The sequence below is a fragment of the Thermobia domestica genome, chromosome 3 (assembly GCF_964235325.1).
Source record: "Thermobia domestica chromosome 3, izTheDome1.hap1.1, whole genome shotgun sequence".
In the NCBI taxonomy this organism is placed as follows: domain Eukaryota; kingdom Metazoa; phylum Arthropoda; class Insecta; order Zygentoma; family Lepismatidae; genus Thermobia; species Thermobia domestica.
In genome coordinates this window covers 118,025,306-118,039,871 of record NC_137456.1, presented here as the reverse complement: position 1 = coordinate 118,039,871, position 14,566 = coordinate 118,025,306, and the positions used below count along the sequence as shown (strand labels likewise).

At 36.0% G+C, this 14,566-nt stretch overlaps 1 protein-coding gene across 1 annotated transcript in view; it reads left to right on the top strand.

Annotated features, from left to right (window-relative positions):
* Positions 1 to 14,566, top strand: part of LOC145680683 (synaptotagmin-17-like) — a 734,886-nt gene that overhangs the window by 567,044 nt on the left and 153,276 nt on the right. The window contains exon 4 of the mRNA XM_081751574.1: positions 12,887 to 13,007. Coding sequence (XP_081607700.1) covers positions 12,887 to 13,007 — 121 coding nt within the window. The remainder of the gene's footprint in view (positions 1 to 12,886; positions 13,008 to 14,566) is intronic.

Genomic DNA, 14,566 nt, shown 5'->3' with positions numbered 1-14,566 from the left:
ATATGGGACACCTTCGATATCCCCCCCCCCCCAAAAAAAAAACCTTCCAACATAACCAGTATACTATAGCGTTGCTTATGAACAACAGTATAATAGGCAAAGATTCCCTCAGCTGCAGCCACTTTTCTCTCTTCGTTCCCAGGAATTAATTGTACGGAGGACGATATTGTATATACAATCGAACTACAAAAGAGTTGCCTTAAAAGCTCAAGATGATGTCTTATAAAAATGTTTACGGAAAAACAATATGCAAATAATCCTGTTTTATTTAAATCAGTAATCAGTGATACAATCTACCTTCAATATTCTTGGCGCGTTTAGCAATATTTATTTACATTACTGTGTTTGCCAAAATTAAGTTTGCCGGTTTAGTTTGATGGTAACTTAGCTGATTTTTATCCTTGCGTCATGTGTAATTGTCAGGGCCGGATATACGCATTTTTAGTTTTAGACCAAAGCTCAATTATGTGCCCCTATCCTCTCAAAAATATTATTTATAATTGTTGTTAACTTATCTAATGTCTTGCTGGAGAAAAAGTCACTCATCTTCCTTGTGCTTGTAGATGTAGAAGCAATCGAAGTCATCTTATGTTTGCTTGTTTCTGACTGTTGGAGAGTGCTCAGTTCCATCGATGCAATGGAAAGGTTCAAATTTTGCAGTTAACTTCATAGTTCAACTTCGTTGCTTTCAGAAACGAGCACTTCTGCTTCAAATTGGAATAAAACGTACACTTCAGTTTAGACATTCTTGTTGATACAAAATTGGAGTAATGTATTATCAACGACACCTCAACCTCATGCACATTATCAAAGATTGCAGTCCGTACTTGACTGCTAACGGACAATTGCAGCTCTGCGCTGCGAATCTATTGACTTTGCTATCAAATCAGAGAGGGAAGTGTGATAACTTGCTCAAAGCTATTACATGTTGCAGTTTGTTGGTCATTCATTAACTACAGAATTCCCAGCCAATGTCACAATTTTGATTTTTTTTTCACTTTTTGAATAAACTGATATTAATAGAAGAAATGGGACGGAATTAAAATACGAGGCATTTGCATGTCCCGACTTAATTTACAGGGACGCGGGACACTCGGACCCAAAATCGGAACTGTCCCGTTTTTTACGGAACATGTGGCAGGCTTAATTATATGATTTGTGAATATTTTATTTTACATCATAAGAAGAGACATTAAAATTAAAGTTCCCGATGTTATAGGTCAAAGGATATGCCTCATCAAAAGTAGTTTAAGTTTCGTTGGATCTCTGTCTCCCTGCATCGTAATTCCCTACTATCTATTTTAAGTAGCTTCACAACACCGTTATAATGTTAATGAATTTAAGGTCTCACTGACAATTGGCTAATGAAAGATTGACAAATACTTAAGACGTGGTGAATTGTGAAAACACTCCTGTTGGCATTTATGTTAAGAAAGAGAAAGAATAAAAGGGATGTGGTAGGGTCACTAACAAATATATATTACAAATTATAATTATAATTAAAATTTGCTTATTGTAAATTATAAACAAATTATAATTATCTTTAGTTACTATAGCTTCGCAACTATGCGGATTATCGAACAGATATAAACCAAGAACTTCTATCTGCTACGAGGTACCTATTATAGGTACAAGATTACCACTAAATTACGTCTGTAATTGTCAAGCAAGATATAAAATTACAGTTGTAAAAGACATACCTCGTAGCAATGGATCAGTTATTTTATTCTCTGACGTGAGTGCGGTACGTCAAGGTATGTTGCAACAACTACCGTGTACCAAGTTTATCAATTTTGCATTTGATAGCAGATAACTCATACCAGAGGATATGTGTGTTTCCCTGCGCTATAAATGACAATGGGCCAATTGTATGGCGGCAACTATAGAGAATGCTTAGGTGAGCATGAACAGCTAGGGTTCCTAGAAGTACCGGTTTAGCCGGGTAGTTCCGGATCTAAAATTATGCCTTTCACCTCCTCTCCCCAATTATTGAAAACTCCAAATGTCCTACTTTTCTTCAAAACATTTTTTTGTTTTTCACCTGTAGGTAAAAATTAAACTACAAATTACTTTCATATATTAAAATCTTAATGTTGTGAATGGATATTGCTAATTGTCATTTTCAACGATAATCATGCCTGTTCTGTATGATTGCGAAACATGGTCGCTTATTCTGAGGGAAGAACATAGACTGAAAGTATTCGAAAACAAGATCCTGAGACGAATATTCGGACCCAAGAGGAACGGAAATGGGGAATGGCGGAAACTTCATAACGAGGAACTACATAATTTATACGGTTTACCCAACATTGTCAGGGTCGTCAAGTCTAGGAGGCTTAGATGGGCAGGTCATGTAGCTAGAATGGAAGAAAGTAGACACGCTTTTAAAGTCTTGCCTGGAAGATCAATCGGAAAACGACCATTAGGAAGACCTAGGTGCAGATGGGAGGAAAATATTAAGATGGATCTCGCAGAGATTGGAATACAAAGTAGAAACTGGGTGCAGTTAGCTAAGGAAAGAAGTCAGTGGAGAGCTTTTGTGAACGCGGCATTGAACCTCCGGGTTCCATAAGCCATAGAGTTAGTTAGTTAGTTAGTTAATTGTCATTTTCAAGATTATGACTAACAATGCCAGTTATGGTACTTTAAAAATAGTAATAATAATATTTAATTTGTCAAAATGCGAATATACAGACTGGAAAATAAGCCTAATAACCGAAATGAGCATTTCACAGAAAATTTCTACTCAAAACAACTTCAAGGTATTCGTATATTCTCGGGATTTTATATTTTTGTAGAAATTATAAATCCTAAATATCTCGGGACTTTGAGTTAACTCATTGGCACATATGTTTTCTGGAAATTAGGATGTGGAATTCGCTCGAGCAGACATTTCAACCAAATAGAAAATTTAGGGGTAAAATACGATGTAAAACATTTTTCGTGAAGTAACGAGAGTGTGAACATAAATAATTACTATTAGTGTACCGCATATTGAAATGAATTTTGAGTTATAATGAAAGTATTGTATATGTGTATTCTTCCACTATCCTCGTTTATGCGTATACTCCTGTCGCTGACGGACCTGTTCTCTAAGGACGCACCCCCCTCGCTGCCGCTTGAGCCCCCTGCTGAGCTCCTGCCCTGACTCGAATAGATAGTATTCGTGCTTTTAAATGGCAACCTAGCACAAGTTTATGCCCTGCAGTTTCTATGCCATACATCCACACTGTATTTATACTGAACCCTCCTGAAGTCACTCAGCAAGTAGTAACGGAGCTATTCATTTAGTGCATGCTTTATTAAAAGGAATACAAGGCTCTTTCCTAACCTGAAATTGTAAGAAATGTGTCAAAACTTGGTAGAACCGTCTGCCCGAGTAATGCCAAGATGTGTTCTGGCAGGGCTTTCTAAAGTGATTTGACAAAAAATTACACATTGCATATTAAATTTTATAATCACTTAGGACTAATGGTTATAAACAGAACTATACTATGGAATCCTGGAATACTATGTGATCCATTAATGAACAATCAAAGCAAATAGTGATGAAGCATTCAACATAGTACATACTAACATTCGAAGTACTAACGGGAAACTGGAAAGAGAGAGTTGAAAAGAAAAATTCCGTAAGTTTGCTTTTTGCTCACAAACATGGTATTACATATTGAAGAGTATGGAACTTCCTCTGTAAGTCTGCATTAACAGGTTAAGGTGTTCCACTTTTAATAGTTATCGATCCTCAACTCAATAGGAATAATCTAGTCTCTGTTACTCACTTTTGGTGAGTTTTGAGCTGTTACTCAAGTAATCTGATATATCAGAGCTCTCCCGGCTGGTCCAGTGGCCAGCGCGTGATCTAGGGTTCGATTCACTAATCATTCGTTTCACTTAACCTAAAGGACATAAATGTGAGACATTAAACTTAAACAAAAAAGAATCTGACATTTCAGTAAACATCAAGTACATACTTAATATGAGTACTATACATTTTCATACGTTGTCCTGCTTTTAGTGTACATTTTCATATGGAATCAAGGTTTGCAGCCTGAAAATCTAATAGTTCTAGTAAAAGCTCATAGGTCTAACATGTGATTTGGCTTTTCCAATATGAATGGTGACTAGTTGTTGCGCCAAACCTTCGATCCACTTTCTTAGGCTACTATAGGTTAAATTGTGCTTAGGTAACATTTAATACTTTTTTTAAAATTTAACTTTTCTCTCTTTCTTTAGCTTGCCCACCAATCAACTTGGGGTTACACAGATATTAATTACGATCCTTATCAGAGTTAGGCACGTAGGCAGCGCAAGTGGTGACACCTATTAGTCTTACTGTGAATTATTAGGAGCTAGCGTGAACATTGAGGCAGTTTGCGTTTTTAATTTTTTTCTTTCTTCTTCTTTTTTTTTTTTTTTTTTTTTTTTACAATTCTTGAGATCTTGATTATTTTTCTTGATTTCATTAGAAAAGTGTAGTTTCGAGGTAAACATATTTTCTTATAGAACGACAATCTATGAGCAAAAGGAACAGAATCTGAGTTACTGATATTTGTCTTTGTTCCTACGCTGTCAAGCAGGACGTGCCAGGTGTCTCTTTCTGGCTCAATCTTGAATGCAAGATCAGATAAGTAGATGCTGGAATTAGACTGAACCCATTGTGCAGATCTTTGGGGGTTTCTTTTCTGGCAGGCGGGGCTGTACAGTTGATAAGGGCAATTACCCTAAATGCTTGTGTTAGTCTTTCATCAGTTGCAAAGTGCTGAAGGTAAAGCCGAATAGAGCATGCTTCTTACGTAAACTCTTAAATGAATACGACGACGCAGTGTCTTGTTTTGTGAATTACGTGATGTAAAAGTGACTGTTGAATAATATTTCACGATGCAGTATCACATAGGAACGAAAAACCATTTGGAAGCAGGACTGCGAGCGATAGAGAAACAAACTCTCTTAGCTCATTCTAGGATAAAGTGCTAATAATATGTCCTATAAATCTTCACTGTTCTTTCAGGGTCTGCACAACTATGATTTCTGCAAACATCCACCTGAAAAAGACGAGCAATTTGGCATTACTGAATTTCTTTTAAAAAAAAATAAATAAATAAACGGGATGGAACATTCTTGACGAAAATTTAGATGGATGTTACAGCGAGACCATTGGGAGATTCACAATCGAGTTTGAAGCAAGATTCCTCTTGTCTCTGATGGGAAAAGCTACTTTGTTGCAAATATCTTGGTACGAACATTACAAGACGACTGCCCTGGGCAAAATCTTTGCTGACGTTAGACGTATTGGAAAAAGTCAATCATCAGCCTATTTTCAACTTGTTCAATAAAACTTTGTTTCTTCTATAGCCTGAAGGAATTGTACACTACAGTGTTCTCATTTTTGAGTTAGATGCTGCGCCCTAAAAGCCCTAAAAGCTATATAGGCATTCTACATGAAAATGGTCCACGTTACTTACCTCGCACATGCCTACACAAAATATGTGAGGAAGTCCACGAATATTTTCCGCAAATGAACAAGTTTGTTTCTAGTGTCAAGAAAGTGTTCTTCAATCGCTGTCCAGATTTCAGTATTTCCATGAGACTGATTCTGCTACCACAAATAGTACTTATTCGGTGGTGCATCTGGATATTTATATTACTTTGATACTGTTGATTTAGCAAAAACTGCTATTGATAGTATCTGCAACGAAGGTGCTGCTTGCATCGCGATTTCCCAAGACCTTATGTCCAACTCGGAATTGGAGGAACAGCTGGCCAGCTTTGATATTTTACCAGTAGCAATAACTGTTCTTGAAAACCAAGGGGTGACAATACAGTCCGTTGTGGAAGAGATTCGAAAATTGCAGTTTACCTCAAAGAAAGTGCTGAGGTTATCGAATAAGCTGTGCTGATAAAACTGAACCAGGTGCTCTGATAGAACTTGATGATATCAAACAATGTGTCACATGGTAAAGATTTTGAAGGTGAACATTTCAACATTGGAATTTTCGAAAGAGAAATGTCACCAGAGAACTTGCTCGCCTGAAGTACTCTATTGACATCCCTGGACGTCGAGGGTAAATTTTCCATGTACAGGAAAGTAGAACAGTCAGAATATGTCGTGTGAGAACCTGCGGGAGACAATGTTAGTTTACTGCAACTGTATGTATGTATGTACGTATTTAAGTGGAAGTAAGCCAGTGAGAAATAAAGCAGAAAAATAACATCTGATTATCCCAATACTTCCTACCTTGTACTGTTTGTTGTACAGTAGGCTCAACGGGTCACGTTATATAGAGCAAATGAATATTGATTTGTCGCGTTCAAATGCCCAAGTTATCACTTACAAAATTGACCAATGTAGAAGATTTTTTTTCTCTTCGATTGTGCGTATGTGATATTTGTGTGAACTTTGATTCTTTGGCTTTTTGTGGTTTAGTGTCTTTTTTAAGCACTGTGTCTATATAAGACGTGGACCTATAGTTTAAAGTTCAATAGAATCAACGCAATGACCTTAATATTCAAGATTCTCTCAGCGAAAATCAAACGCGGTAACCCAAGCAGTAAACGCACCCACGATAGCCACTAGGGCAGTGAGCTACCTGGACTTGGAAAATTTGAGAAAATTACGGAGGTGATAAGCTACAGAAGTTCTACTGTAGAACTAAAACTAAGTTATGTGTATAGAAATGTTTAATTTTCGAGTATAATAGATATAATCATCAAAGTAGTAGTTATCGCATTATTTTCTTCTGATATTTGAATATTCGAATATTTGTTTTCAATATTCGAACAATTGTTCGATTAGTTATACGTTATCCGAACAACTGTTCAAATAACTAATTTTGTTGGAATATTCGAATAATGATTTATTCGCATTTTGGCAACACTATTGCAAAGTTTAGCATTGATAAAACTCTGGAATGGTCGAAAGTGAGAATTCATTTCCTAGTGAGAGTATAAGGTCTCACTGATGAAGTGCCCATTTTTGTTATGAAGAGCCCCAAGTTCGATACTAAATCATATCAAAATTCCGGTTCCTGGTAACTTCCTGCTGGTCCCTTTTCTGAAGTTTTCTCTAGTTTTTGCACACGTTAGTATAAATCTTTAATTTTTTCTCAACTATAGGTTAAAAACATTGAACAGTACAACGTATTTTTATTAGCGCATCGACCAAGGAAAAGTACTGTACATAGAGCGATTGACTGAAGTGTTTCCATTTAGCACTGAATCACTTTCATGAACATAGAGGTACAGAAAGAGTTTCCTACATTTTACTATTAAGTAAAATAAATTAAGATAGATAGGAGCCCACATGAAGGTCTACCTGTATTAACAGTAGCCTAAATTCGCCTCATTACGAGCGTCCCTCCAATCCCGGCCTTAAAGCTCTTAAATGCAGGTTGTTCTCCTCAGTCAACAAAATTCCATATTCACACCAATGCAAACAATAGAGGTTTTATTACTATTGCTACTAGTAGTACTACTAGTACTATAATTATGATGTTCTCACCAACAGAGCCACAATTTTCAGCGTATACAATTTTCTGTGTTGACAGGATGAAGGAAGTCGTTACCACATTTTTTTAAATATCTCTTCTGAGAAGAGTAAATCCATGCACTGTGAATGTGCAAATGTAACGAAAACAACTGAGTGAATTAGCATGTTTATTAGGAGAGCACAAACTGTGGAGGCTCTAGAATTCTCTGGAAATGGAATACTCAATCTCTCTTTCTTACGCTCAGTGTTGCCAACGTCACCTACAGAAAGTAGCTAAATGAATGCACAGAATCTACCTTTAAACAAAAATTCAAACTTGTTTAAGCTAAATTTATAGCTAACAAAATTTGCCACTAAAACAAGCAGATATAATTTTATTATACTCATCTAAAGGAAACCCAAATAGTCTTCCTGGTATTATGTGATCAAACATAGCGAATTGTGGTGGCTCAGTTGTGGACAAACTCCGTGTGGGTTGGTTTTCTGACGGTTCTCCCTTTTCCTTCCATTTTCTAAAAACCAGTGGCAATAGCCGTATTTTCTAGGCATTCGACTTCGAATCTGGGGCACAACCCATTGGCAGTTTGCGTCTGTCTGAAAAGCATGGTCGGATTTCTAACTGTCCTCGCTGTTTCTGTGTTTGTGTCCCTGTGGTGTTGGAATAAGTGGAATTAAAGATGATCATGGAGTCCAGCGACATGGTTGGGGCGATTTAAAAAATAAATGGTATAACGCTCACCTCTGGTGCCTGTAGTCTCTTATCTGATCTTAGTTTGAGCCAAGTGGACCTTCTTGTGAACAAACATTGTGTAGTTTTTCAAGGTTCACCAGTTTCCCCTACTTTCTTCATTCCACCATTTCGTACATTATCAATGTTTCAGTAGCCTCGGAGCATAATCGTCGAACGTTAAAATCACTAACTTTTACACTATTTACACTTTGTTCACATTATTGCCCCAGTTGTTAAATATCCTTTAAATTCTTTCCTTCGCTCCAAGTTCTTCAGATAATGTAGGTTATTTAGCCTAGATAGGTTTACTATATTTGTGTTATTCCAAGCCTGTACCCTTTGGCAGATAGTAAACCTTTAATCCTGGACACTTTGGTGAAATATATACTTTCCCTGCTTCCATCGTTAGAAAGTACATAATTAGTAAGGGCCACTTTTGTTTCAAATCGGGGCAAAAAAAAAATAAATAAACCGGAAGAATAGCAGGGCAAGATCTTTCAAACTAGGACTGTCCCGGTCAAAACCGAACGTATATTAACGCTAGTCATAGAAGCACTATTGGTCCAAGACAACACAAATAGTAATACCCTCAAGACACTCATCTGGAATTTAACTGTGTGTTGAAATTAGCTGCTCTAAGGCGGTATATCCGAAATCAAAATTTGCTGTTAGGACCATGACACGTTAGCAAGAATGATACAAGTAAGATTTTAACATAAGACAGATTTTAACATGGGAATGTACCGTAAACTATGACTATTTGAATACGACACAGAATTATACATCAACGATCAAACGCAGTATGGTATTATATCCACAAGTCAACATTGTTCTGTTAGGCACATCCAGATACCAACTGCCGGTGCTATATTGGTAACCAACTATAACGAAGGTTCAGAAGTCTAGAAGGATCAAGACAGGCCTGTAGCTAGCCCAAAAATGTAGGGGGGAACTGAAGTTAGGGGGGGGCGATGCATCCATATTATAGATCATCACCATATTATAGTTCATTTGCCAGTCTACCGTGAAAATTTTAGGGGGGCCAGCCAAAATTTAGGGGGGAGGCCACCCCTAGACCCCCCTGGATAGGGCCTGGTCACGGTAACATTAACTTGTATTTGTTGAGTAAACTGGAGAGATTACAGGGAACAACATACAGAAGTAGGTGTGAAACATGCATCTGCTAGACTTGCGGTCCTTGTGAAAGTGTCAGTACAGGTCCATATTGCATTTACCCCTTCCGCGACGATTCACAGGACAGAAACGATTACGAAATCTTTCAGTTTTAGATCCACAGTTATGCCGGCTAGGCTAAAGGTGATGGTAATAATGAGAAATGAATGCAATGGTGGAAGGAATAAAGTGGGAGGAAACAGGAGAACCCCGAGAAAACCCACGCACACAGTATTTGTCCACTACAAAGTTCACTTGGCCCGAGCTGGGATCGAACCTCTGACCCTACTCGCCAGAGGTAAACGCCACTGAGCCACAGCAGCCCATATACGGAACAATTACGGTAATGATAATAGAGCAAAGGACAAAGATTGTGCTAAAGTCACCAAACGGGCCATTTGTTTCTGTTCTCCATAAGTACACTTGTATTACTTTCTGCCTTTGTTCTCTTCTGTTTTCTTACCTCTGGTGTAATTCTCTGGTAATTACAGTACTGTAGCAACTGCTCGACACAAGAAACATAAATTATAATTTATGTTTCGTGTGTCGTGCAGTTGCTACACTCTCAAGGTGCATATTAATTGCAACAAAAATAAACACATCTGTAATTTTTCTGCACGAAACTCTGTCTTTGGTTTCTTTTGTTTCAATTACATGGCTACTTGCACACCTGCACCACTTTTGCTTCCACTCATTCTACGCAGATATAGACGTGGGTGTTCAAGTAGTCGTGTTATTACGTTATTTCGACACTTCGGATATATATACTGTAGGTATATTTTTATATAGGTATATTTAGGTATATTTTTAGCAGAATGAAATTTACTTTTCTCGCCGTCCTTCGAACCTCACTATACGGTCGATACTAAATATCTACTTCGTTTATCACACCCAGCTATTCCATATTCTACAGGTGTCAGTGGCGTATTTACGATTTTGTTTCGGGAGGGGCTTTGCTAACTTTCGGGGGGGCTTTGACTGAAAATGTGAAAATTCTGCAAGATATTTCATATACTTTACTATAGTAAGTAAGATTTCGGGGGGGGGCTTAAGCCCGGAAGCCCCCCTTTAAATACGCCACTGACAGGTGTCCAAGTTGTCTCATATTACGGTAAGCAAGCACTGTTGAAAGCAGAAGTATTAGTAAAATGGCAATTTGCTTTATTTTGTTTGCACTCAATTTTTAAAAGATGTTTAGGTTGAAGAAAATATTTTTAACTTTCGCTAATGAAAGATGGCAAGAGCTCCCTCGTGGCTAAGCGATTAGTGTATGCCCCTTTGGCGTGGGAGACCCGGGTTCGATTCCCGACAGGAGCTCATGTGGTTCGGATTTCACGTTAATCAGTAGGTCCACGTTTCATATAGCCTCGCTGCTGAAAGGGACGCTAAACTAAAATCAACTCAAAATCAACAACTGAAAAATGTCCAACGTATGAATGAAGAATAGGAGCAAACTACAATTTTACTGCCTAGTTGGTATGTGAAAATGACTAAATCTAGCCATAATATAGCTACATTGGCAACATTGCTTACGTTTCCTGTAACCTGCGTTTCCCACAAAACTTTTCAAACATTAGCTTGCATGGTCAATTCTACTCTTTTGATTTGCAATTCAGCTTTGTCTTTCGTTATCAGATATTCTTTAAAATTAATAATCATATTTTCAACTCCCTGAGGGATTAATATGCATGAGTGAAATTTTAAAGTTAACAAATTTCTCCTGTCTCTTTTTCTCTCTACACTACCTTTCAAAATCTCCCAAAACCTAGCAGAGGAGTTTATTTTCCTAGGAAATAAGCAACAGTTGTTAGAATTTATATTCCTAATTGGATTTATTCTTCTCTTCGTTTACCTGTATTTTTCTTCTACCTCTATAATCCTTTTACTCTTCTGTTCCTATGTTATCAAGTAGGCTTTCAGTTAGTGAAAGGGCAACGATGAATCTCTGTAGTTTAGTTTATATAATTAAAACACGGTAGTTATTGACCTAGTCAGAAAGCATATGATACTTTTCCATCTTCAGGACATCAATTGTGGTATTAAAATGTAATCCATCTTTATGATACGAGAAGTAACACTTTCTTTGGCTACATTAAGGACTGTTCCACTGAAAATTTATATATGAACAAAAATTAAGATAAAAAAGAAATATGTGATATATTTTTCGCTTCATAATATGTCTGGATATATTTTACATTAAACATATGAATAATGATCGTTACTATATTATGAATAGAGCATTACAAATCTATTGCTACTACCTTAAAGTTTTCAGAAATTCAATTTACACACATGGATATTCCATATTGTTAAAACGCAATAATTGTAACGCAAATAATAGTTATGTCAGTGGTGCCCCCCCTTATGTCTGTGACGCACCCCCCCCCCATTGTCTATCCATAGTTGTTCTTCCATGAAAAAAATCTTTTCGATTAATTTTTACACCCGCTCAAACATATTTATATAGGTTTTAACCCCCCCAAATATTTCAATGACGCAGTTTGCGTCATAGCCCCCCCCCCCTTGTGGGCACCCCTGGTTATGTCGTACATAATACATCACTACAAGATCACAGTAAATGGAAGTTTTACAATGAATGGTCACATGATGAACGCTGAAACTGACAACCAATTAAAATAAAATTATTCCAAGATGCCCACATGAAGTAAACTGAAAAAAAAAACAAAATTTGCAATCAAGACAAAATTAGTCCAAGATGCTCGCATGAATAACACTGAAACCAGACAATAAACCAATCAAGATAAACAAATTCCAAGATGCTCACATAAAGAACGCTGAAATATACAATTATCCAATCAAGATACAATTATTCCAAGATACTCGCATGCAGAATACTGAAACAGACAATTAGCCAATCAAGATAAACAAATTCCAATATGTTCACATAGAGAACGCTGAAATAAACAATTAGCCAATCAAGATAAAATTATTCCAAGATACTCGCATGAAGAATACTGAAACAAACAATTAGCCAATCAAGATAAAAATAATAAATTCCAAGATGCTCACATAGAGAACACTGAAATAAACAATTAGCCAATCAAAATAAAATAATTCCAAGATATGCCCCAAAATAGCTTCCATTTTATTACTCGTATAACTTACAGTACATTTCTCTGTATTATCTTAGAATAAATTATACGAGTATTGACAAATCAGCCATATTGAGGGATATCGAGACTTTCGTCTATGCATTTGAGTTAAGTTAATCTAATTCCTTTTATAAGGTTTACCTAAAAGGAACAAGAATAAAAAATCTATTATTATTATTATTATTATTATTATTATTATTATTATTATTATTATTATTATTATTGCTTTTCATATCATTATTGAATAAAGTCACGCTATCACTTTAATTTTTGAACATGAAAGGTATTTCACAAATTTCTCTTAACATTATAAGTACATGTACTCAATAAAATAACCTAATTATAACATTAAAATGTATTCTCTTCTTTCTTATCTTTTTCCAGGATGTAGCGGACTTAGGAGAAATTCTACTTTCTCTGAATTATCTTCCTGCAGCTGGTCGCCTCAATGTTGATGTGATCAAAGCCAAACAACTATTGCAGACTGATATCAACGGAGGTTCAGGTGAGAAATATATACTTAAAAACATTTTAATCTTTTTATTTTTCTACTTACCTACAGTGTTTATTATATATTATTATTGGGGATGGCCAAAATTTCCCGGAATCCGGATTTCGGGAAATTTATTTTACGAAATTGGAAATTTCACTTTCCGGGTTTCGAAACAATTCCGGAATTCGGACAAATTAAGGATTTCGAAAATAATCTGTAATTTGGAAAAATTCCGGAATTCGGATAAAATCTGGAATTCAAAAATTCCGGATTCCGGAAAGTAAAAATTACGGAATTGGCCATCCCTAATTATAGTATTTACATGTTTAGCTAAAGAAATGTTCGATTTGAAGATTGTTATATGTTTTATTTTCTCTGCATTCAAAGTAAGTTTCACGACAAGAGAAATGGTAATTATTGATTTATGACTATATTTGTGTTATGCATAGTTGAATGTATCACGTTTCTGCAAATTGCTGATAATTTTGGAGGCAACATGATTACACCCATCTATATATGTTAAAATTTCAACTACTTCTGTAATAAAATAATTCAGATTCAATATTAAGTATTCAATACAACATTTAGTTTTCCTATTAGACGATTCAAATCACACATATAAATATTTGAAGAATAATTAATAGAGCCATATAGATATATAAATGTGAGTAATTAAATGACCACATGAAGCGATAAGGTTTTTACATAAAAACGAAACATTGACCATTGTTGCGAGCAGCTTAACAAACTGAGATTCTCAACTTTCTCTCTCTCTCTCTCATCACGACCCTGTAGCTGATAAGATATTCTTTTGTCGCGTATCTGAGAGTGAGTAAATTCATTCTTGGAGAGGTACTAATGCATTCTTGAACAAGCTGAAAGGACACTGATTTAATAGGCGTAAAATTTTGTGCTGAAATTAACTATTGATATTTCAATATAAGTATAAGTGACATATTTCTGTAAGATTATGATTTGAAATCCTCTGATTTCTTTCTATCTAAGTTACTGCCCTCTTACATATGAATAACCTTCGCACATAACCAGTATGATGTTAGAACATTCTAATTAAAATTTATTTAAATTTCAATCCATTGTAATATTTTACATGCCTTAATTTGTTGATATCGTTCTTCTTCTTCTTCTTCTTTGGAATTGAGGTATCCTACATATCAAGACTGTACCACAATCCATTAAATATAAGTTCTTTCTGAACAGGCTCTAATACTCTGGTAGTCACTGCGTGAACAAGCTTCTTTTTACTGTGGTTATTAAGTCCATAGAGTTACTTGTTGGTTGCAATTTTGATAGTTAATTTTACATGTAAGAGAGGCAAAGGCACGTAATCTACGAATATCATTGTATTGCAGGCGACATTGCTTCCTCTTGTAGTGAACGATCCAATTTTCTCTTTGCAGCACTGAGATTACCTGGAACATAAACCTAGAGCTTAATGTGTGATCTGATCTGGTTTCAGTTCTATCGGATATTGAACCGGCTTCCTATTTAACCACGTGGATGGTCTTTCACTTAGAAAACTATAGACCGATTTCAATGCTACCGATTCATTT